The sequence below is a fragment of the Crocodylus siamensis genome, chromosome 5, assembly GCF_052110815.1.
Source record: "Crocodylus siamensis isolate JL-2025a chromosome 5, ASM5211081v1, whole genome shotgun sequence".
Lineage (NCBI taxonomy): Eukaryota > Metazoa > Chordata > Crocodylia > Crocodylidae > Crocodylus > Crocodylus siamensis.
The window spans coordinates 36,866,310-36,890,976 of record NC_143399.1 but is presented as its reverse complement, the minus strand read 5'-3'; the positions used below and the strand labels follow the sequence as shown (position 1 = coordinate 36,890,976).

Genomic DNA, 24,667 nt, shown 5'->3' with positions numbered 1-24,667 from the left:
ATCCATACACCAGAGCCCCAATGCTAGTTCTCAAACATTCTGGAGGCAACCTACAAATTTTAACTCTGTCACAAGTGCCTCAATCCATTTTCCCCCCCCCGCCGCTGTTTAGTGTGTCAAAATTCTTCACGCTAGAATGTCAGCTTATTCACTTACTAAAAATGCTTGTCATTAGAAAAAAAAAAGTGAATTCTTATTGATTAAAAACTTCCTTATTTTATATTTTCTCAGATCAGACTAGCCAGTCTTGAATCAAAATGCTAATTTGTAATATGCAATATAAGCAGCATTTCCTTTTCCAAACTGCTGCCAAGCATCAGACAAACAAAGCTGGTACCATATACTCAATTCAAACAGGCTAAGGACAGACACTGCACTTGCCCCTGGACAAATTGTGCCTGTGTTTATCCCAAATGGAAACATGCTGGGATTGGTATGTACACAGATTACCCCTTCAATCAAGATTTAGCGAGTGACTGAATGAACTGCCGCTTTTCTGTCATTGATTCAATGATGCAATCCTAGGATAAACATTTAGATGTACTTGGCAATATTCTGGGATAAACTGTTAGTACTTCTTATCCAATGAACCTTTTCAGGATTTATCCCAGCACAATGAACCTGAATGTCTGAACATCACACTTTATTACGGGATAAAATGGTTTATCCCGGGACAAATGCAATGTCTCTTTGTGACCACAGTTTCTTCCTTTGAGAGCAAGGCAGCCATCTAAACTCACCATCAACAAAACCTTCACACCAAAACAGTCCATCATGTATTCTTCATCCTAGTGTAGTCACTCCCCAGAAAAAGCCATGTGTCCCCATCTATAAAATGGATTTATGATACTTACCTCTCTTTGTAAAATACACACTGTAAATTAGGAAGATAAGTACTATCTAGGAACTATACTGTTTATTATTATTGTAATATTGTGCTATTTATGACAAGACATTGAAAGGACTTTTATAGAAGATAAACTGCACCAACAGAATAGCAAAGGTGAGAGCATTCAGGCTTATTAATTCCTAAACAGCAGGTATGCATGGAGGAGGCCAGACAAGATGGGAAGGTGGTGTACTACTCAAACATACATAACCATACACAACCAGTACCAGGAAACAAGTCACTGATTGCCACAGGGCTATAGGCAGTGCAGGCCTATGGTGAAGGAAGGAGGTAGTCCTTAGCAAAGCAGTAAACTGTAATAGGTTCAGTATAGCTGAGGCATTGCACAGTAACATGACCAAGTTTTCTACTGTCAAAGGAAACAATACTGTGCATGTGTTGACAGAGATGTAAATGAGACATGAAGACTCATTTAAGACATGATAATACCGTTCAGGAGCTCAGTTTTTCCCTGTCAGTTTTTCTCCCACAATGATTTTCCCACCACTTGTTTCCAGTAATCCTGCTTTATTGGAACTTGCCTTGTGTGAAATTCCAGTTACTAAACTGAATAGCAAAGAAATTTGTAGGACTCATGTTATAGTATATTAAGGAAATGTAATATGTATTAGGTCAGGGATTGTCAACTGTGTATCCCTGGGGGTACTTTGAAAGGTCCCAGAGGGTACACAGAGGCAGGGCCAGGGTGGGGCGAGAGCAGGGCCACATAGATGCCATGCTGTCGCCAGATACCACCTGCCTGCTTGCTGCCCTCCACCCCCTCCCCCCCTGCCCAGGGGAACACTTGTACACTTATTAAAAAAGGTTGAAAAACCCTGTATTAGGTGATGACATGTTTGATTATGATCTTATGTACAACCATGGATCAAATATTCAGGAATCTGTTAAGCAGAGAGTGAAAAAACAGAACATTAGAGATGGGCTGTTTGCTAATGAGCTGAATCTGCTGGACCCAAGGAGACGGCTAGAATCTCCCTTGCTAGTGGAGTTCCAAGTAATCTGATCAAGTATTTGTACCTGTAACTCCAGCCTGGATACGGCGATTTATAAATGCTCTATCCTTACCATCTATTATATTGTTGATATTTGTTATAGCATTTTAGACTGTTCATTTAAAGTAACTGTTTAACTGCTAAATCCAAAGGCTAGTAATACAAGACCTGTAGTAGAATTACTCTTGTGGTCAATCAAATATCACAAAAGTTGCACCTGTTTCTGGCTCCTTGGACTTTATCCACCCTACCAGGGTTTTAAAAATTAATCATTTCCTCCCCATTATAACTGAACTTTGCCACACTGAAAAGTTGTATTATTCTATTATTTCTGGAACAGGCCTAAACAAACCAACCAACCAACCAACCAAGACACTTCAGTTCTAACTTGGCGATCCTGATCATGCTGAAATCCTACTGAAACATCATCTTTAAAGAGATGCTCAGTAACTTTCAGGAATGAGGTCTCTGGGATCACTAGCCAACCAACCATTCATTAAGCACACCCACCTCCCCTTTCTTAAGGTTTAATGCCCAGCAAAGTAGTTGTTTTTGAACAAGGCAAAATTCACCTGGTTTTCTTAACAAACCTGAAACTCAGTCCAAGTCTGCTGCACACAAACACTTACCTGCTTGAAATGTACCAGGTCCGAGATAGCAGCTCAACATTCAGGACAGGAGTGCTCATACTCATAACTAGTGTCAACAAGTCTCGTGAGAAAAAAAATAGCATTGCCTTTAAGAACAAGCCCAACCCATTTCAAAAAGAGGGAAGTGGGGATGCTTATTAACTCGTAACCCAAAAAATTAAATCGACTTTTAAGAAAAAAAAACAAGCCTGATTCCGCTTACTATTAGCAGACTTGGCAACACTGCTCACAACATGGGATTTACACTAAGTTCTGATTGTGCTTAAGTCATCCAGGGTCAAAGCCAAGGCAATTAAATGACATGTGTTTATAGTTACTGCTTTTTATTTCTCTGGCAAGCACCCAGCCAATGCAGAGGTGAGGAACAGCTACTAGGCAAAAGTAATCTGCATTATCCCTTGAAGTGCTTCTGTTCCACTGCATTCAAGTTGTGTGTAAACACCTTCACTCAGAATTAAAGTTTGATTTCAGGTCAACTTTGGAAGTTTAATAAAGCTACATCCAACCAAGGCTTCTTTAAATAACAAACAAACAAAAACAGACAGTGCCACAGCAACAAAATTTAGCACCTGGGGCAAAGCCTGCAGCAGCAGCCCACCCTTACCCTGTGCACAGATCCAGGGCATACACGCCCCACCATGCTTGCCCAGGAGCGCACACAGAGGCAGAGGCCACCCTTCCTCTGTCCCCGCACCCCCGCAAACAAGACGCTTGTGGCTCCGTCTTGCGCCATACCCCAGCTGGGCAGTGCCTATTGGCACCCCTTCACTTTGGTGTCTGGGGCAGTCGCCCCGCTCCTCCTACTGCCCCCAGCATTGAAAACAGTTGACCAGTTTGATCCAGTTTTGAGCATTTGGTGTTGCAGCAAACCCTAGACCTCAAAGGGCCCTGCTACATGTTCAAATTAAAGCTGGACAGAAGCCAGCTATGCAGTTGTTGCTAAATTTATAGCTGATTGGCTTTTATAGCTGGAGAGTCATTTTTATGGTGTGATAATTACTTTGTACCTGGGACCAGTCTGAATTTATTGTGGGGGATTTGCCAGTTAATTGCATGCTAATAACGCACTTCTCCTCTACATGTTCAGGTATCCTGCAATTAACAGGTTAATTACACAATTACCTTAGGACCAGCTACGCAGGCAAAGCAGTTATCACAGAGATGCACTGGTACATTGGTCCATATCGTATTGGCACCTATAAAAGGAAAATTGACATTATTGGCTATCAGCTTTTTTTTGGCTGATGTGGCCTATAATATCGCTGATATACACAGCATGCAGGTGTCCAGGAGCACAGCCCAGCAGCATAGAGAGCAGCATCCAGCTGGTAAGTCTGTTATGGGGGAAGGAAAGGGTGTGGGGGGAGCAAACCAAGGCCCCCACGTTGAGGAAGGGAGTGAGGCTGGCAGTGGGGCAGGCACTGCACGGCTGGGGCCGGGCAAGGCAGTGCATAGGATGGAGCCATGGCTCATCCAGGGGGCGAGGGGAGGGGGGAATGGTTCCCACCACTGCACACTCCCTGAGAGGGCATGGGGGACATGTGCCCCTTGGATTTGTGTGCAGGGCAAAGGCAAGCTGCTGTTGTGGGCTGGGACATGCTGGGCTCTTCCTGGTGGGGGGTTGGGCAAGAGCTGTGCTCAGGGCAGGTAGCAGCAGCAGTGGGAGGGGGGCTACAGCTACCCCAAAACTTGCTGTAGCCCTCCCCCCCGCACCACTGCCACCCACCCCAAGCGCAGCTTGGCCCAACCCCTCCGCCGTGAAGAGCCCAGTGCTGGCCCTAGGCCCAGCCAGCAATGGAAGCCCACCCTCACCCCATGGACAGATCCAGTGGGTACATGCCCCCCATGTCCTCCCAGGATGTGTGCAACGCTGGGAGACCCCCCTGGACGAGCTGCAGCTGTCCTGCACACCGCTCTGTCCCAGTCCCACTTCCTTCCTCACTGTGGGGGCCTCAATCTGTCCCCACCCCACCCCCCTTGCCCCTTCCTGCACAACAGACTTGGCAGCTGGACACTGCTCTCCATGCCGCCAGGCCACATATTGGCAATCAGATTGGTATCAGCTGATATGGCTTGTTAAAAATTGGTATCAGCCCAAAAAATCTCTGTTGGTATCACAACACAAAAGCTCCAACCAGCTATAAAGTTAAACCTCAACAGTATATACTAACTTTGTAGCTGGTTGCTATTGAACTTTGATTTGCAAGGGTAGTATGTTCTCCCCTATGGCTGGAAGCCCCCTCAGCTGACAGGTCTCCCAGCTGCAGGTGCCCAAAGGGAGGACTCCCCAGGGCTCAGGGGTGGTTACTCTTGCAGCTGGGATGGAGGGTCTTGCACCTGAGGGGCTCTCAGCTGTGTCACCTGTGTGGCATGGCAAGAAGCATAATTGCATGGGTTGTGCACAAGGTGGTCATCATAGAGGACACTCTGGTTGTCCTCTATTGATATGAAACCCAACACCTTTAGGTCCTCTATTTTCCTCCTGAAGAGTGAGCTTCCTCCAAACTTTCTTGAAGAGAAAAATGGAGGACATAAAGGCATTGGGTTTTGTACCAATACAGGACAGAGTACCAGAAAACCAGAATACCCTCTATGATGGCCACCCTCGTGCCTTGGATCCAACTGTTGTTGCTGGATTACCCAGCTACTTGTGTGTTTGCTACTTTGCACATGCAGTGGGTCTAAATGTACTGCACCATTCACCTGCCTGGTGCACGGGGCTGGACCCGATGAGGTTCCTTCCAGCCTCACAGCCTATGAACCTGCCAGTTGTGCGGTGTATATAATGTGCTCTAAGAACAAAAGGCGAAAAAAATCTGGTTAGATCCGGATCTGAGCACTGAGGCACAGCAAAGCCCAGATCCCCCCAGAGGGACAAGCCCCTTCTCCTCTTCCAGTGTCTGCAAAGCCTCCGAACCGACACTGCCCAGGAACCACCCGACTAACGCGAATGACTTGCCGTTTCCAGCCGGTGCACCACCGCCGGGCCCGCACTGTTTTGTTGCGAATCAGATCTGGGGCTGATAAGGCCCCGATTAAACCGGCCGCCTGCTTTCGGCCCCCCGGGCTCACCTGCGAGCGACCTCCCTCCACGGCTGCTGTTCCGGACACGGGGCTGCGGGCTGCGGGCGCCGCCGGGGCGGGGCAGGGAGCTTGGGGCAGCCCTAGTCTGCAGGGCGGTGCCGGCGCCTCTGCGCCCCGCCCCCAGGGGCACAGGGAGCCTGCGGGCCGGGCCGGCGTTGCCCCGCGCACCAGAACGGGAGCTGCTCCCTCGCCTCACGTCCCCGCCGGCGGGAACAGGCGCCCGCGCCCGGAGCCGCAGGAGCGGCCGCCTTCCCGCCCGCGAGCGCAGCCGGAGCGACTGCTGCACTTGAGGCGCTTCCCCTTCGCAGCTCCAGCCTGTCCCGGGTGGGAAGAAACACCGTGACAGCGGCTGCGGTTAAACTCTGCTTGTCTGAGGTGGGAAAAAGCTGCTGGGGAAGCCTGGCCTCCGGCTGTATTAGACGTAGGAGTCGGCTGCCTTGCTTGCCCCATAAAAGAGACACGTTTTAGCCTCCCCACAAGGATACGGAGGGTGTGGTTACGTGCCCCCGTCCGCAGGCGGACCGTGGGGCAGGGCTCCCTTCGCGGGGCGGAGCCGCTCCACGCTGCAGCCGTGCAGGTAACAGAAGAGTCCTTCCCCCGCGTGAACCGGACTGCCCACGTCTTGGTGCAGGCACCAGCACCTAACCCACAGCGGGAGCTGCTGCTTGGAAGAGCCAGTATTTGAGTTTGAAGAGTTTACATGGACTAGACTGGTAAACGCAAATATGAATAGATGCGAGTGTGGGGCTCAGCGCGGAGCTTTTCTCTGCATCAGTGGTTCTCAACCTCGCTGGACTGGACCCGCCTCCCCCCATAACTTTTGTGAATCGGGAGGCAGCCAGTTCCAAAAACTAACGGCTAGATTGAAGTGCAAAGAGGGCGCTGGGCAGCAGAGCTGGAGAATCACGTAGGGAAGGGCAAGCTGAGCCTGCACTACTTAGTTTATCTGCTTATCTCCTCCCACCTTGTGGCACCCTTCAAGTGATCTGGTGGCACCCTAGGGTGCCCCAGCTCCCGGGTTGAGAACTGCTGTTCTGTATTATCTACAGTCAGTGGTGCTTAGTTCTTTGGGGCTGCAGGCCAGATGACTGATTTAGGGCTGGTCCAGGGCCCTGCTCCCTCCTTTCCCCATGCTGCCAGATTGGGACTGCACCCCACATTTCTGGGGTCCTGTGCTGCTAGATTGGGCCTGGTACCCCCTCTGGCAAGCCTCCATGCACACCACTCTTACATATTACTTGACTGTGGGTTTCGCCATGGGCCTAGAAATCTGGCAGCACTTGAACTCCTCAGCTACCAAATGTGCAGAGCCAGGGGGACCCCTACAGGCTGGTTCTGGCCCATAAATTGGAGGTTGAGCACCTCTGATCTGAGTGAATGGTAACTGGAAATAGTATTAAAATAACTAGGCAAGTCCTTTGAAATGTAGCTTCATAGTTTCATAGATTTCATAGACATTAGGGCTGGAAGGGACCTCGGGAGATCATCGAGTCCAGCCCCCTGCCCAAAGGGCAGGAAGTCAGCTGGGGTCATAGGATCCCAGCAAGAGAAGCATCCAATTTACTCTTGAAGGTGTTCAATGTAGGTGCTTGAACCACCTCCGCTGGCAGACTGTTCCAGACCTTGGGGGCTCGGACAGTAAAGAAATTCTTCCTTATGTCCAGCCTAAAACGGTCTTGCAGGAGTTTGTGACCGTTCAACCTCGTCATCCCTTGGGGCGCTCCGGTGAACAGACGTTCCCCCCGATCCTGGTGGTCACCCCTGATAAACTTACAGGTGGCCATCAGATCACCCCTGAGCCTGCGCTTTTCCAGGCTAAAGAGTCCCATGGCTCTCAGCCTGTCATCGTAAGATCTGTTTTCCTGACCTCTGATCATGCGCATGGCTCTCCTCTGGACTCTCTCAAGCTTCTCCACATTCTTTTTGAATTGTGGAGCCCAAAACTGGACGCAGTACTCCAGCTGCGGCCTCACCAAGGCCAAGTACAAGGGGAGAATGACGTCCCGGGATTTGCTCGAGAAGCATCTATGGATGCATGCCAGCATTTTGGTCGCTTTACTAGCCGCAGCATCGCATTGGAGGCTCATGTTCATCTTGTGGTCAATGATGACCCCCAAATCTCTTTCTTCTGTAGTGCTAACCAACGTAGCACTGCCGAGCCTGTAATGGGTGCTGCAGGTTTTTCCTCCCAAGGTGGAGAACCTTGCATTTTTTGGTGTTAAACACCATCAGGTTCTCGTCTGCCCACTTGCTGAGCTTGTCCAGGTCAGCCTGGATCACCCGCCTATCTTCTGGCGTGGATGCTTTGCCCCAAAGTTTGGTGTCATCGGTGAACTTGGCCAGTCCACTCCTAACTCCAATGTCCACATGGTTAATGAAGATGTTGAAGAGTATGGGTCCCAGGACAGAGCCTTGAGGGACCCCACTGGTTACAGGGCACCATGATGAGTGACTGCCATCAATCACAACCCTCTGGGTCCGACCACGAAGCCAATTTCCCAGCCAGCGGATTGTGGTAGAGCCAAGGCCACAACTGGGCAGTTTGGCCAAAAGGTGATCATGGGATACCAGATCAAAAGCTTTTTTGAAGTCAAGATATATGACATCAATCTCTTCTCCCTTGTCCAGGTGATAGGTCACCTGGTCATAGAAGGAAATGAGATTGGTCAAACAAGACCTACCCGCAACAAACCCGTGCTGGCTGTCCCTTAGGATGTTAGCCTGGGCCAGTCCCTCAAGGATGGCCTCCTTAATAAACTTTTCTAAGATCTTCCCCAGGATAGAAGTCAGGCTAATGGGCCTGTAGTTAGCCGGATCCACTCTCCTCCCTTTCTTGAAGATCGGCACCACATTGGCCTTCTTCCAGTCTTCGGGCACTACACCAGAGCGCCAGGAGTTTTCAAAGATCCGTGCCAGGGGCTGGGCTATGACGCTCGCCAGCTCCTTGAGTACCCTGGGGTGCAGGTTGTCAGGGCCGGCTGACTTGAAGGTATCCAGCTTCTCAAGGTGTTCCTTCACGAGGTCAGCATTGATGGAGGGTAGGGGAACCCCCTCACCCAGATTTCCCTGTCCCATAGCAGGCATGGGCATCCCGTGTGACTCATGAAAGACTGACGCAAAGTACCTATTTAATAGGTTGGCTTTTTCCTGGGCATCATTTGTCAGTTGCCCCATCTGGTTTAGCAGGGGTCCATATTGATATGTACTAATTATGAACTTACGAACTATACCAGAATTTTCAGACACCTATTTTCAGATCACTAGGAACTTGGAAGATTTATGATGGTCTACTCAGTAGAAAACTGCAATAAAATGGTAACTAGAACTGAGCACAAAGTTTTGGTCCTAAGGTATTTTTCAAATTGCTTCTTTTTTCAGTGCAGTAATTTTGTTGAAAACCTAGTAATTGACCATGTTACCAAGTTGGGTGCCTACAGGCATTGACTAAATCCCTTCTTCACCATCTAAGGGACTGAGCAATTTAGAAGCATCAAAGGTCCAAGGTCCCAGTCTTCCTACCCAGCAAGCTACCTGAGCTTTGGGGATGCACCTAAAAGTTAGCACTATCACTAGCAACCAATAATGTAAACAATGTCACTGGTAGTGTTGAAGTGATATTGCTATGATGGTCCAGATCTGCAAGAGGCAAGAATTCTTGTGAGTGCTATCTTTTATTGAACTAAGGGCATGGTTGAGATGCCCAAAAGCTTGTCTAGGTGTATCAGAGCATGAAGGGTACTGGGATACCTAAAAGCTTGTTAAATATCAGTTTGCTTTACAAAAGTCATGATGTTATAATTTATATTCTTTTTTCTTTTTGTAGTTGGGGACTTTGTCTTTAATTTCAGTTTCTTTCCAGACAGATCCCATTGGAGACGCTTCAGAAACCTTAGAATAGTAGATGAAATTTTCTAGAAACAATTTTCAGTACATTTACAAATAAAAATAGTTTGTAAATAAAAAAAACAGGGACCAGAGTCCAATTAAATATGGAAGGCAGCAGCTGAGCCCCACCTGATTGTATGATGGCTTCCACTGCTCTAACACCATCCCTGGGTGTATCCAGACAAGCAAGCATGTCAAAAAACTCCACACCTAAAAAAAGCAGGGTAGTCCCCACACCTAAAAAAAAAAAGCAGGGTGGTGCACATAGCAATAGCGTGCACTACTCAAAGCTGAAGCCATGCTCCAGCTACTGGCCAGATTCCCTGATGCAGGATTATTGCGGCTGCAGCCCCTGGAGGCCCCTAGAGTCCCAAGTAAGGCTGCTGGCTCTAGGCTCCCCTACCCTGCCCGGGCATTCCCTGGGGATAAGCAGCACCAGACACATTGCCCCGTTGCTGTTTGTCCCTGGGGAAATGCATGTTCCCACTTGTGGGGATGCACCTTTTTGAGGGTAGGGAGGTTGGACTACCAACTGCAGCAGAATTTCTGGCCAGGGGAGGACCATGAAAGGCATTTTCTCTTCTTGTCCCCTCTTCCCCAAATAGAATTATTTGCTTCTCCCTTTTGCCATTGCTTCACTATCTTCCTCCTGTACCCACACAACTTCTATGTGCGTTGTGGATACAGGCAAGATGGAGCAAAGCTGCCCCTCTATTTTTATTTCCTCCTCACAAGGAGACTTTTCCCCTTACGGTCCAATGAATCCTTCCTGCTGGTAAATGGAAAATGTTCCAGACATGAAGTAGAGCTAAATACTAGTCGTGTAAAGATTTCAAAAGTTTCCACTTTTTACAAGTGAAGTAAGCTACCTGAAATTTACTGTGTGCTAAGTATCCACATGGAGAGATACTGGTATACGATAAACAGACATCTGAGCTTACTTTGCAACATCCTAGTCTAATATTTAAGACTTACTACGTGTTGATGAACTACAAAAAAATGCACGCAACTTGGTTAAACTTTTATTTTGTGCAGCTCACAGACAGATGAAGAATGGTATTTTTTTAAGTCAGTAGCTGCTACACTAGACAGACACACACAAGATGGCAACCTACAGTTTTTATATTATAGGCAGTGGCAGAATGATTCCCTTCTTGCATATTTTCCTTGAGTTAGCAAAATGGTTAAGGCAAGAGCTGAATAAAAACAGAAATAATAAATAATGAACATAAACTGAAAAATAAGAAATGGGTCTTTTCTCCATAGTTTATGGACCAGAGAACATGGAGCGGTTCATGACAGAGATCCAATGTTCCCGTTCAGTTTACCTACAAAAGTAGGTATTCCGATGACCATAAGTTTATATAATTGTTGGTTTTAGAGTATATCATACAATAGTGTGACTGCAGTCTGAAATAACATTTCAAAGTTACAACCAGGTATTCCTATGGGAGTATAACTTGGTTATACACAGCTTGCTTTGGACAAAGCCCAACCTCACCAGCTTTTCCCTTCCTCTTCCATCATCCATATTAATTGCAAGTTATATAACAGCCATTGTAAATCCACTGGAGAGGTATAGAGGAAAAGATGAAAAACAGCAACAGTGACTTCTTCCCTTCATTCTTAGGTGATCTGGCTAGACTAAAAACAGTGACAATATGTGAGATGAAATCAAGAAGGAAGAAGCTGGAACTTCAGATCTTAGTTTTCTTGATTTCCTGGGCTAATCCAAAGCATGACATCAAAATATTTGCCTGTTTGACTCAGGCTGCTTGCAGACTTGGGGGGGGAGGGGGAGGGAGGCAGGCAGGAAGGAAAGTGCTTTATGGGAAGCAACAGCACATTACTTCAATCTGGCTCAGTAGTGTCTGTATTAACTGGGTGCTTCAGAGCAGGGCTTTTTGGCACTTGTATCTAATAGCTAACTCAATTGGCTGTTAGATAAAACTGCTGTGGAAGTCCCACTAAAGTGCCCGATCTATACAGATGCTGCAGAGCCAGGTTGACCTAAGGTGCTGCCTCTTCTGGGGGATGCACTACGCTCAGCACAGGAGCGTGTTGAGTTTCAAGTAAAGCACGTTGTTTTGGTTTTTTTTCACGTCTGCAAGCAGCCTTAATGTCTATCTGTTACTAGAGCTGCCTTCAATTAAAATCAGTGCAGAAGCAATACATTAAACATGCATCAGTTTTCAGAATTCATAATTATTATATATGCACATAGCTGTGTAGAGAGGTAACTTCTATTTTTAAATATTTTAAGCTTTAAAAAATAAACTAGCAATGAAAAGCGTGCACTTTATTAGTCAACCGTACTGTTTACACAACTTTTGTCAATTAAGATAGAATGGGAAAGTTTTAGAGCACAATAATCTCTCTCAGATTACTTCCTATATTAAAGACTATTATTGCAATGTATACAACTCCTTATTCTGTGCAAATTACTTGATACAAACGTAGTTCTTCAAACTTTCAAACTTCAAAATATTTAAAATGAAAAATATAAAAAACATGACATGCATTATAATATTCCTTATTTCTAAACCACAGTAATAATGAAGTGTACCTTCAATGGTAAATTAGAAATGAACTTACAATGTTATGGGACTACAACAAGAGTCAAAACTATTAACAGAATTTCTTACATCTTTCATGTATAATCAACATTTGGGGAAGTTCAGACACTATTAGTTTTAAAATTTACAAAAAAAAGATATAAACATAGTAAGCTAATTTGAAACGGTATGCATTTTCTTTTACTGGGCTGCTGTTGATTTTTCAAATAAAGTTTGTCAAAAGTCTTACTATCTAATTCTGTATATTCTAGAATAGTGAATCACTACTACTTTTATTTGTTTAATTTTTCACATAATGTGTAAAATTAGATGAAGTCAAAATCCCAGAGGATTTATTTCAAAAGCTTACAACACAAGCCCAAAAGGAAAAGAGAAATTTATTTCAACTATTACTTTCCACGATTTGAAACTTTTGGAATAAGAGACAAAATATAAAATTTTAATAGTACACTTTCATAAGTGACCTATATCTAATTACTGAAGTTACTTCTACAAGTTTATTCAGCTACACATTATACAGGAAAGCATGGGGTGGGGGGAAATGGGAGGAGAAAGAAATGTCATCTTAGACTTGAGCACAGCCAGGGCAGGTGGCTGCTGTGGCTCCAGCTCCAACTGGCCCCAATTTGGGATAGACCTTATAGTGCAGGGGGAAAAGGGGGGGGAAGAAAATATGGGGTTGATAGCATGAGGGGGCAGAGCACTGCAGGGGGAGGTGAAGTGGGGGAGCACAGGGGAGACTGCACAGTGGCAGGGTGCTGCAGTTCCTGCTCTGGTTTCAGCTCCAGCCCTGATCCAGGGTCAGAGCTGCCACTACTGCTTGGCTGGGGCTGAAGCCACTGTGCTTTCTGCTCCAGGCCAGGGCTCCTGCATAGGCTAAGTAGCACAGGGGGCAGAAGGCATGAGGTGGTGAGGTAAGTGGCTGAGCATGGGCAGGCACTGGGATGAGGCAAGTGGCAGGCAAGACAGGTGTGGTGGGGGAGAGCAAATAGTGTGGGGAGGCTACCTCTGTCATTCCTTTGCCTACTGCTTCCCACCCTCCCCTGCCTTGCCCACCACTGTGGCATATGAATTGATGATGACTCTCCAATAGTTAGATTTTTACATGAAAAATGTTAACAGATTATCCATGTACAGAATCTAATTATTGGGAGGGTTATCTTAAACTCAGTGTCATTTTGGATTCGAGTAAAAATGGTACACACTCAGGGATTAAGTAGGTGTGAATACCACATTTTAAAAGAGCCTGGGAAAATTTTAAACCATGGATCTAATACGACACGCCAGATGTAACAATAGCAAACTAAGAAGTAGGCCAGGTCTGCGTTTTCAATTCATGTTGCCAATACATTTCTTCTAACTATGCAGCTCTTTATTTCTTGCTGTGATTCTATGCATGTTATTATAGGTTATATAGCTTGGGTTTTGTTCATTCATTACTTTGGGTAATAGCAGAAAATCCACATGGATACAGACTTAGAATTCCAAATGCAGTCCATTGCTCAAATCTGAAAATGCTGGGTAGAAGTTGTACATCTCCACTACAGAACAAATGACTTCCCCAAATAATCAGGTTGCATAAGAATGACAGGTGGTCCTCAGTATCCTCACTTTTACTGGCATAAGAGGTTTTGAAAACCTGTCGTCTTATTTCTGGGGTTAAACCATCACCCCACTGAAAGAGCATTTTTCTGTTCGCCTCAGTGGAAGCAGGATTTCACTAGAGGCAAAAGGCAGAATTGAATGTGTCACTCTTTCCAACTAATTATACAGTCAGCAACCAAGTTTGTAGACTTCTGGACCTCTGACCTCACCTGAGGCATGTTCTGTGCATTGTTCTGTGATCTGTTTCTTCTGGTTTCCTTGTATTGGTAAAAACACAATGCACCAAGAGATGTGTATTTTAAACCAAATTAAAATACAAATTTGGCTTGTGGTCCAGGTACTTGCACAGAATTATACCCATGTCATTGCTCAGAGTTAGAGCCCTCAAGTTTAAATGTTACTGAATATTTTATATACCCCTCCATAAAAGCAGTTTATTATATTATTTGTAAACTTTATTTTCATTGTCATTTGATGGAGTGTTCAACTGAACACTGAGAAGTAAAACACGCATACAACACACTCTTCAGCAGACATAAAAAAAATAAAAATCACACTTTCATCTTTAAAATATACCACTACAGCATAAATCACATGAAACTAAGAAAAGCCAAAGTCTAATCTTTTCTCCCCAGTAAAGTGTGCACGCCAACGATTTACTTTAATAGAGGACATGGAAAAAAAAGAACCTTGTGAATTTAGACTCAGACCTTGGAACTATTTGATTTTAAATTAAAATATGTCCAAACTATTTCACATGGTTTTTTTAACAGCTGGCTATCCACAATACATTTTAAAATTCCAAATATCTACAAGTCAGGCACCATTTTAAAATGTGCTTGCGCACCTTCTCAGAGTCATTGCTTTCTAAATGTTTCTGTATTAAAGAAGCACTGCAGTTATGTACACAATTTAAAATCCTAATACCTTCATTTTCAAATGGACTGAGCACCAACAAAAACTGTAAGGTGGATGGGAGCTGTAGGTTCTCAGTTTGAAAATTAGGTCATAGTTGTTTAAAGGAACTGTGCAAAACAGGACATTTTCATTACACTATGAGCAAATTATCCAACTATGCCTTATAACAAGGAGATAGCGTTTGATTGCCTAGTTAAATTTTGCTAACATTTACAAGTCATAAAGAACCTCGAGGATAACAGCAATTGACCAGGCCTGTGATTCACAGCTGAAAGGACAATACTGCCCATTTTCATTGGTCAGCTCTGGAAGTCCCTTCCAAGATGATCTAATATAAAAGCATTAACAAAAAAAAAATTAGTGCTGCCTTATGTCACAGAAAGTAATAGAAATTGTCTCTTGTAAAACTTTTTAGAATACAGTCATAGAAACAAGCAACTAAAATCATATGAGGAGCTAACTGCTGTATAAATATATTTGCACAAAAAAGAAATACCAAACATAAATGTTACAAAAGTAACAAGATAAAAATAAGCAAGATAAAAATAAAGACAGCATTAATAAATGACAATGTTGGTACTAGAATGTGCATATTTCACAGTAACACTGATCGATCTAAGTCTGAAAAGCCTGTAACAACTGAAGTACAGGTTCTGTTGCATACCTATAAAGTTTGTTGTTTTCAAAAATAAGGAAAATTACAAAATGATGCTGGCTCTGTAATTCCATATGCATACAGATTCTTGGTTTGAATGCTGCTTTTATTTGGATTACTTATAAACCTGTATTTCAAGTTGTTATAACATTTCTATTTTAAGGAAAACACAGTGCTATTTTAAAACTGGGCAAGATTTTCACTTTCTTTTTCCAGAAGAATAATGAACTTGAGAAACTATCCTGCACTACAAGGGAAATGCTGATCACTACCATTAGACTCCAAGGACAATACAGGAAAAACAGAACAAGAAGTTTATCTATCATAGAGTTCCAAGTGCCATATGTTTCAGTACTTTAGTTCTATCTTTTGGCTAGTCATTGCATCTTTGGGGTGGAGATGATGGCTAGACAGATGAGTTGGTTGAAAACTCCTTTCCCTCTTTTTACTAGAAGGAGAAAAAAAGACTACTGTCTTCCTGATTGTGCAAAGAAATTTGTCATGAGCTGTCCACCCGAAATTAACTGGGATACTGATGTGTAAAACTAAGTATATGTGCCTGCAGTACTGGAGTATAAGATACACTTGTGGAGCAGACTATTTGAAAGGTAAGTTTGAGGGTCTCTGTTCATCTAGAAATGCCTTTGGATGCGATGGAGAGAGGAATAATCAGTTACAGTGGAGAATAAGCACATAGAGAAAAAAATGCATAGGAGCTTTTTAAAAAAGGCCATATTTGCTGTAGGAGAGCAAATGCCTCAGTTTTTCTTAAGAAAAGTATATTGAGATTATAAAGATTTTGAAATTGTTCTGTAGCTATGATTTATTTGGACATTCAGAAGACCTAACAAAACTCAGAAATTGTAATCCTGTTCTGTACACTTTAAATGTTATCTGCTTACATTATTTTTACCCGTTATCAGTTTTCAAACTGCTTCCATTTTCACACTTTTGAACATGCTGACATTTTTCAAGTTATACATTTGTTTTTCTCTGAATCCAATTTTTGCAAGACAGCTCTAGTAGCTTAGCTGTGCAGTTTTGCATACATTTTCTTCCTCTTTTTTTTTCACTCTTATATGTAACAATTTAAAAAACTGCTCATTCTCATTCTGGATAAAGCCAAACTTTCAATATTTAGCTCTTCAAAAAAGCAGTAATATGTAGTCCATTCCTAAAGGCTTGTTGGAATTAATAAAGAAGCATTTTACAGTGCTCTGCACAATGGTGAACGTTACACAGAAAACACCAGATCTCTTGCTTATTCTATAGATCTTCAATGAAAACATCTGGCATCTTTCACATACAACTGGACTTTGGGTCTAGGACTACTAGTCTGCCCTAACGTGTTGTACATATGTGAAATAACCTACCTCTCAAGATGAACATAGTGACGAGAGAGAACATTCTTTACCAGAAATACAGTTTTTGCGTACATCTCTGGACCAATTAACTTCGAAAAGTATAGCTTTGCACGAAGGAAATATCCAATGGGCCAAAGCCATTCCTAAACAAAGTTATAAAGAGCTTGTATCAAATTCTTGCCAGTTTGAGATATCAAAAATATTTAATGTGAAATTTAGGAAATGTATATATCTTACAGGTCCTTGGTGGTAATTAAAACCTCTAGCAACATTATAGTTGTCATTGTCTAGGGCATTATCATATATTCCACAGTAAACCATATCGCTGTAAAAAATTAGAAAAAAAAATTAGAAAATAATTCCAAATATGAATTTAAGAGGGGATAACTTATACTCAAGAGAGTGTAGAAAAGAATAGAACCATGTTCAGAGAAATAAGTGTTACTTAGGCTTTGGAGACACTACATTTGTAGTACTATATACACTCTGATAGCATTACAGAAAGTGAATGTCCAGACACCCATGTTGGTGGATCCACTACAAAAAAGTTTCTATTTCAAACAGGATAGCTCTCATCCCTGCAGCTGTAGTCACAGAGTTGCTGGTGCCTTCACAGGAGCAGCTTGAACAGCTGATGCCTCCTGCATGCAGTGAAGGCAGCACCAGATGTTAGAGCTGTGCCTGCTAGTGAGGATGGCTGGGACAACTGTTGGGGCTGGCTCTGCATGGCTAGGTCAGCTGAGGCACACCCTTGCCTCACAGACAGCTGCTAGGTCTGGTTTTGCACTGTGGGGCAGCTGGAACAGCTGAAGGATGCTTTGGCCCACAGACAGTGGAAGTGGAGGAACGGGTCTGATGACTGCTGTTCCCAGTCTGGTCCAGGTCCTCGAGCAGCAGCTGTGAAAGGCAGCCTGTCCTCTGCCCTTCCTGGAGCAACATCAGCTATCAACCCTGTCCCACCATTCCCCTCTGCCAGCTGGAGAAAGGGCAGGCTGCCAACATCAGGTTTGATGAAAGGCTCCCCTGGGGTGGGTGGAGCAAAGGAACATGTCACTGAATGTCTTACAGCAACCCTGCATCACTCCTGCCTCGGGGCACTGCACATGTGGACTCCCACAGTTATCTTTGTAGGACTACAAATGAACGTATGCCTCTGACTTTACACAACATTTGTCAATGGTTAGATTACAAGAGACTTATTGCATCAATATATGGACTGGAGAGCCTCAATAACAGATACTGTAGTTATGGACTGAAAGTGGTCCTGGTGTAACTTGTACTCAAAATTGTCTGCATCTTTTTATTCAAACTCACATTTTATACACAGTTTTATCTGGATTTTTGAAAAACTTCTATGACAGATTTATTTCTAATGGGAGAAAAATAGTGAATAAAATGGAATATATGTCAGGAAATCAAAATGAAATGGTGCCTTTCTAAATGAATTTAAATCAAACTGAACTGATTTTAATTTTGCCTGTGTGAATTTATTGACTCTGCCAGCTAATTACACAAAATAATTAGATGTAAGAATTTCTTTATAAACAGATCTTCCCCATGTATCAAAGATGTTCTTATTGTGAGGGAATCTGGTTATACAATTAGGACAGTGGTTCTCAACCTTTTTAAACTCAAGGTACCTCTCATCAGACTTAAGACACCCCTTGATAAATATCCACTCTTAGTGTTTACTTGGTTTTCTGACTATGGAAAAAATGATATAATAATTTATTTTGCAAACAGCTCAGAAATGCCACAACAGTTCAGGAATGTCTTTAACATTATGGATTATCTTGTGAATCATGTTTACATACCTAACACTGTTAACATTATGTGACACCCTGCAGCACCCTTGAAAGAATCTTAAGGCACCCCAGAGTGATGTGGCACTGTAGCTGAAAAAAATCACTGCACTAGAATGTACAGCACATACAGTTTTAATCTGTAATATACTTACTCTGGGTCTAAAGTTTTCATGCCCAGGGGACCAAGCAGTTTTTTTTCTGCTACCTCCAGAGCCTTCCAAGCTCTCTCAGGAGTGAACATTTCAGGAGCCTGATGGCATAAATAAAAATTTAATCAATTCCTTTTTCATTTAAAAAGAAAAATGCACACAAAAATGTTTGAAATACATTGTTTTCTTATTGGATAACACAGTACTAATGCTTTATATTACTGTTTTCATTATCTACAGAAAAACTAAAGCCAAAGTTTTCTGTGTATTCAGCATCAAATATATCATCAGGACTCCTTACAAAATCCATAAAGAAATAAGAGATTTAAAAAAAAAATGTTCATAACCCCACCCAAACACTTTTTCCAATATAGAAAGGTTTTTGCATTTATTCTAATGATATACTGAACAGCAAAATTAAACATAATCAAGCAAGTCTTACAAGAGACTATATCTTTAAGGGTGATTTGAAATTCAATCTTAAAGACAAATCCACTACTCTATCAAATAAATTCTAAGTCATAATACTCTATGCTGAGCCCCACATGAATGGATCATGATGCAAGTCTGGTTCAATACAATTAAAGTAGGAAAAAAAAGGAGTAGTAAATCTGAAGAAGCATTTTTACTTACCACTACCATTGCTATTGTAAAATTTGGCCTGAGTTGATAATCACACCAAGGACTAGAAGCTCCATAGCTGTCCTTATATATGCCACGCTTATGAACAAGATTTGGATATTTCTCATTGGGGTCTGATGGGTTCTCTGAGACAAAGAACAGCTTTTCAAAGTGTCCCTGAATTTTTCTGTTCCATTCATCATATGTAATAGTTTCCTCTTTTCCTGGAAAATATTAATATATGTGATTTGTTTTCTGGGATTAGAAACAAAGGTAGCAATAAATACAAAATTAGGAAGAAGTTTACAATTATTAGATTCTTCCATACTTGAAGTTAAGCAAATCTGTAGCAATACTGACAAAAGAATGAATGCATGTTGTTATGCAACAGGTAAGCACAAAATGAACAAAAAAAAAATGCTTTCAGCTATATTCAGGATATCAGATTTAAGAAGTGCCCTGGAACATTCTTTCCCTAAGATGAAAGGAAGAAACACTCTTCTGGCTGAAAACTATAGTTTTATGACCGCTCACAAGCAGTCTGTTGCCTGGAAATGGTTTAAAAAAATTACACACCAACTAGAAATGTATCATATTTGCATGCTTGTTTTTTTGGACTAGATTGTTTACTTTTATTTATTAGATAAAATAACAGTAATAGTCACCCTGAATAATTCTGCAGAGTTATGTTATGACCAGGGATCCTGCTTGTCTCTTTAAAAATTCCAAATTTTCCGATTAAAAAAAAAAGACTCCAAAACCCACATTTTTCCATGATTAAAATGAAATGCCACTCATTATATATAAGGTATCAGTTGAACACATTCTTTAAATATATTTACAATTTCAAAGCAACTTGGAAGCCTAGCCTCATTAAATATAATAATAACAGGCTTATTGTCTGTCTGTCTGTAGCACTCTGATTGGTTGTCTCAGCAGCCAATCACGATGCCTACTGAAACAAATCAGAGTGCTCTGGACAGACAGAATAAGTGTGGTATTATTATAGATCCTGAGGCATTTCAAACAGATATGCAGGGAAGTTAGTGCTAGAATGAAGTACTGGAGGCTCCTCCCCTCCCCCCGTAAGCTCCTGGTGGACCCTGAGCTGCAAGGGGCCTCAGTCCTTCCCTCCACTGTGGCAGCATCCCTTGGGACCACCTAGGTAGGATGCCAGATGGTGGGTGCTGCCATCGGCAGAGGGAAACACTGGAGTCCCCTGCAGGTCAGGGGCTGTGCCATACTGCCATTACAGTATTCGGTCAAAGGATAACTAAAAATCCAGTATTTAAAGAAATACTTTTGCAATAAAAATTTGATCATAAATGTTTTGTGGGTTTCAGCTAGTAGTAAAATGAATTCCAAATACCTATCTATTTTGTCATTTGATTTTGTTTTTTCTGGTTTTTTTTTTTGTTTGTTTGTTTTTTGGGGGGGGGGTTATAATGGGGGAAAAAAAAAAAAAAATCAGAGCTCCCTCTGCCCACTTTGCTCACCAGGATGTGAGACCAGTTGTGGCTGTTCCCTTGGCTGCTTTGCGGCTGAGCACCCCTGACATGCTGGTGTCCTGCCCCTTCCAGTGCCCCTCACTCCTGACCCCCAGCCCCCTCCTCCCCAGCCCTGCTGGTGCCTCTCACTCACAACCTGCTGCCCCCAGGCCCAAGTCCCTCAGTGTGTGAAGAAGGGGATAGGTATGTGGGGAAGGGAGGGGGGTGAAGCATATGACTCCCCAGATTTCTACACCCAGTGGGGCATGGGGGTGCAGACTGGCTACCAGCTCTAGACAGGAGTACCTCTGCAACCCAGCAGGCGGGACCTGGTGCAGGGCAGGGGAGGGGTCAAACGCAGCGGCCATTGCCACCACTGCCCCACACCGCTTTCCCACAGCTGGTTGCATGTTTGGCTCCGTGGGCTGCTGATTTGTGGTGCACAATTCATCAGACGCAAGGTTCTTCAGCATCCTGTGAAGCTGCACGTGCAGCAACCGGCTGTGGGAAAGCAGAGTGCAGGGCAGTACGTGTCCGTGGCACGGGGCAGTGGGTGGCAGCTGTGTGTGAGCAATTTCTTCCGCTCCGCGTCCGGACACCACCACCAGAAGGGGTACATTTGCTAAAAAAGTTTGAAAACCCCTGCTCTAGCAAAACCACGGTTCATCAGAAAGCAAATATTGAAAGACCTGATATTAAAAACAGGAGTGCAAATTTTTAGTTGGACTGAGGGAATGTCACACTAATAAAAGTTTTTGTCCATGTTATGTATTCTAAATATGTTAGGAATATAACAACAGTATAGAAGACTCCTTTTTTTTTTCCTTACTTTTGAGGAATCACTCGAAAGGAAGAAGAACGTTCAATTCCATGTACACTATTTCTATAGTATTAAATTATAGGCAATTTCTAAAAACTAACTTTTGACATATACTCTACAAGACAAGACACAGATTGAGAATGACTATTAAAGCTAATTTTAAAATACATTTACAGGTCACTAGATGAATTAAATTTAAGCGTATGCCAATGACTCAAGTTATTTACAGGAGGAGGAAGCACACACATTAAAACAATCAAGACACTGAGATCATAGCTGTGTACAATACCAGGTTTCAAGAAAGAAACTAAACAATGTAGGACAAAACTGCTTGTAATTTTTCTAGCAGTCATGAATAGTTCTCCTAAAGCCATAGATTTGAAAAAATTAAGAAAAACAGGCAATCAATTCCATAATAATTAAAAACAAATGGTCACAAACTCCTCCAAGACTGTTTCAGACTGGACATAAGAAAGAACTTCTTTACTGTCCAAGTCCCCAGGACCTGGAACAGACTGCTGCCAGGGGTGGTGCAAGCACCTACTCTGGACTCCTTTAAGAGACATTTGGATGTTTACTTGCTGGGATCCTTTGACCCCCGCTGACTTCCTGCCCCTGCAGCAGGGGGCTGGACCTGATGATCTTCTGAGGCCCCTTCTAGTTGTAATATCTATGAAATCTTATTACAATGTTAAAAGGTCTTAAACAGCATATGCATTCAATGATAGCACCTAGAACTAAACTAACCACAGAAACTATGATAAAGAGGGCACTCAGGACAAAACAAGCCCCCAACTAATCCTTCCTTTAAGTTTTAAAAGGTTTTGTCACTGCCAGTTAAAAATAAAGTGATGTCACAGCCAGCGATATCCTCCACTGAAGCACAGGGCCAACATAAAGAAATTCAGTTAGGTATTCCCAGGTATTTGGTAGGATTTGCATATATTTTTATTACGAGAGTGCCTCATCACTAAGTTTTATGAATACAAATCCTAACAGAATGTGTAATAAAGGGCGCAGACAGAAGTTACATTTGGTTGCATGATCGGTCCCCTGAAAGCTCTCTACAGCTGTGCTGCGATATATGCATGGCTGCAGAGCACTTTAAAAGTGGCTGACAAATCCATCAAATGAGGGATCAGATGAAGGTGCTCCACTTTGGAGTGCCTTAGGGAATTTCTAATCCTGAGGGTCAAATCTGTTACGTGGTTGGGGCTGGGCTGATGCAGCCCCATCTTGCCTCCACAGCTGTCTGCAAGAAAGGAAGGGAAAGAGGGGAGAGGGAGAAAGCACACTGGGATTTGACTGGCCTGAAATGGGGCGGGGGGAGTAGACTGGAGCCTCATTGCCCCCCATCAAAACCACCCCCCAACCCCAAAAGCCAAGGCCAGGCAAACCTCAGCCTGTAGCTTGCTCCCCACCCCTTCCTGAAGACAGCATCAGAACTGGGGTGGGGGAGGGAGAGAAACAGGACTAAGCAAGGGAAGAGAGGCTGTGGGCAGGCTCCTTGGGCTTGACTGGCTCCGAAGTGGAGCTTGATTCTGGCCCCTCCCCAAAACAGGCAAATGTCTGTTGGGTCAGGGTGGCACTGTAACTCATGGAGCTTTATGTAAATGTTCCTATTATGTAAATGTAAATGCACCCCAAATGTTCACATGGTAAGCAGCTTGCAAGTCTACATTGACCTATAATGTTCTGAAATAGTGCAAGTTTTTAAATCATACAACTGTTGTTAAATTCAGATAGAAGCTTTTTAACTAAACTTTGTTCCTTATTTTTGAAAATTACGCCTTTTAGTCACAAGACAATTAGTCTGCTGTTATAATGGGTTTTTCCACAGTGATAATAGAGTTGCAAGATAAACCATCTTACCATGCCTTTTTACTGTGACTCCATGGTAAGGAAACTCATTTTTCTTAGACAACTCGAGCAACCAACGAACAGTTGACTTGCACAGTCCAACTATTTCCACAGCAGACCCATCTCTAAGGTGAAAGAACAGATACAGATTTTAAGAATATTCAATGAAGTTAATAGATTACTGGTGTTTTGCTCAGGATATTTTAAGGATTACTTTTTTACCATAAATCTACTGAGACCCTAGAACGGGGGTCTCCAACTCACTCCACCTCCCAGAGTAAATCCAGGCTGCAGGGCTCTGTGGAGGCTGGATTTGGATGTGGTCATAAGAGGGGAGGGTGCTAAAATGCCCCCTGCCACCGACATGTCGCCAAAGGGGTTCCGCGTCCCACATTTTAGTTTAGAGCCTGGCCCTTCCTCATTGCATCCTCCCTCTCCACCAAGAGAGACACGCTATTAACTGTAGCAGCAAAAATAACTATCCTGCCCTCTACAGAATGGGCCAGCTCCAGCAGGTCCATCACTACTCCATGTGTAAACTAATAAAGCTGGTTCCTTGATCCTACAAGGAAAAAACATAAGGCCTAATTTCAAGGCATCAGGAGTATTAGTCAAACAATGTTGCCAACTTTCATCATGCCCAAACTTTAAGAAATCACTTCATGCACAACATGAAGCCTGGCAATTATAGACAGAACCTGACCAAAAAGAAAGTTGCAGACTGCTCCGCTGCAAAGCCAGAGATTCAGCAGGACAGCATATGACAGGATTTCACTGGTGAGATTATGCATATATCCTGTCATACAACTGACAAAACAAGATGGCACATTCAGAAGAATCCATTTCTGCAATGGCAAATAGGCATCTGAAGCCAGATATGTTAACACTTGCTCTCTACTCATGTAGGTTTCTGTGTGCCACCATTTATTGGAAGAAAAAAACCCAAATGAAAAAACAAAATCCAAAAGCCCAATTTGTTAAGCACCTCTGAGGTACAGAACCCTTGCTTGGCTGGGGGGAAAGAGAAGGGGGGAAAGGAAAGGAAAGTCAATTTTAGGGTGCTTCTGTATCTTTTAAAAAGGTCAACTGTTGTTTTTTTTCCCTGAACAAGACACTCTTCCTTTGTGGAGGTTATTATTTCAATTTAGCAAGATGGCAGAAGACATGGAAAACAGGCTTTCATACATGTAGAACTATCATTTTCATTCATTTTATTCAAGAACCAAACAAATAAAATACAATAGTGGAAAGACAATGAAGGCTTTATAAAATGGCAAACAATGGAT

At 43.1% G+C, this 24,667-nt stretch overlaps 2 protein-coding genes across 12 annotated transcripts in view; both read right to left on the bottom strand.

Annotated features, from left to right (window-relative positions):
* Nucleotides 1-7,341, bottom strand: part of LOC149863728 (ferric reductase 1-like) — a 76,373-nt gene extending 69,032 nt beyond the window's left edge. For 3 of the 9 annotated variants that reach the window (XR_016442459.1, XR_016442457.1, XR_016442456.1), the window contains exons 1-2: nt 5,625-7,336; nt 3,675-3,748 (exon numbers count right to left, since the gene is read on the bottom strand). The gene's annotated coding sequence lies outside the window, so the exon portion shown is untranslated. Of the gene's footprint in view, nt 1-3,674; nt 3,749-5,259; nt 5,345-5,511 lie in introns of all 9 variants that reach the window. The other 6 variants (XR_016442455.1, XM_090048207.1, XM_090048206.1 and 3 more) reach the window with 5 other exon arrangements.
* A 3,189-nt stretch (nt 7,342-10,530) lies between these two features.
* AGL (amylo-alpha-1,6-glucosidase and 4-alpha-glucanotransferase) overlaps nt 10,531-24,667 on the bottom strand; it is a 55,803-nt gene continuing 41,666 nt past the window's right edge. For all 3 annotated transcript variants that reach the window (XM_090050168.1, XM_090050167.1, XM_090050169.1), the window contains exons 29-34: nt 23,394-23,506; nt 19,227-19,438; nt 18,597-18,694; nt 16,877-16,964; nt 16,649-16,782; nt 10,531-14,948 (exon numbers count right to left, since the gene is read on the bottom strand). In XM_090050168.1, coding sequence (XP_089906294.1) covers nt 14,831-14,948; nt 16,649-16,782; nt 16,877-16,964; nt 18,597-18,694; nt 19,227-19,438; nt 23,394-23,506 — 763 coding nt within the window. In that variant the 3' untranslated portion in view covers nt 10,531-14,830. The remainder of the gene's footprint in view (nt 14,949-16,648; nt 16,783-16,876; nt 16,965-18,596; nt 18,695-19,226; nt 19,439-23,393; nt 23,507-24,667) is intronic.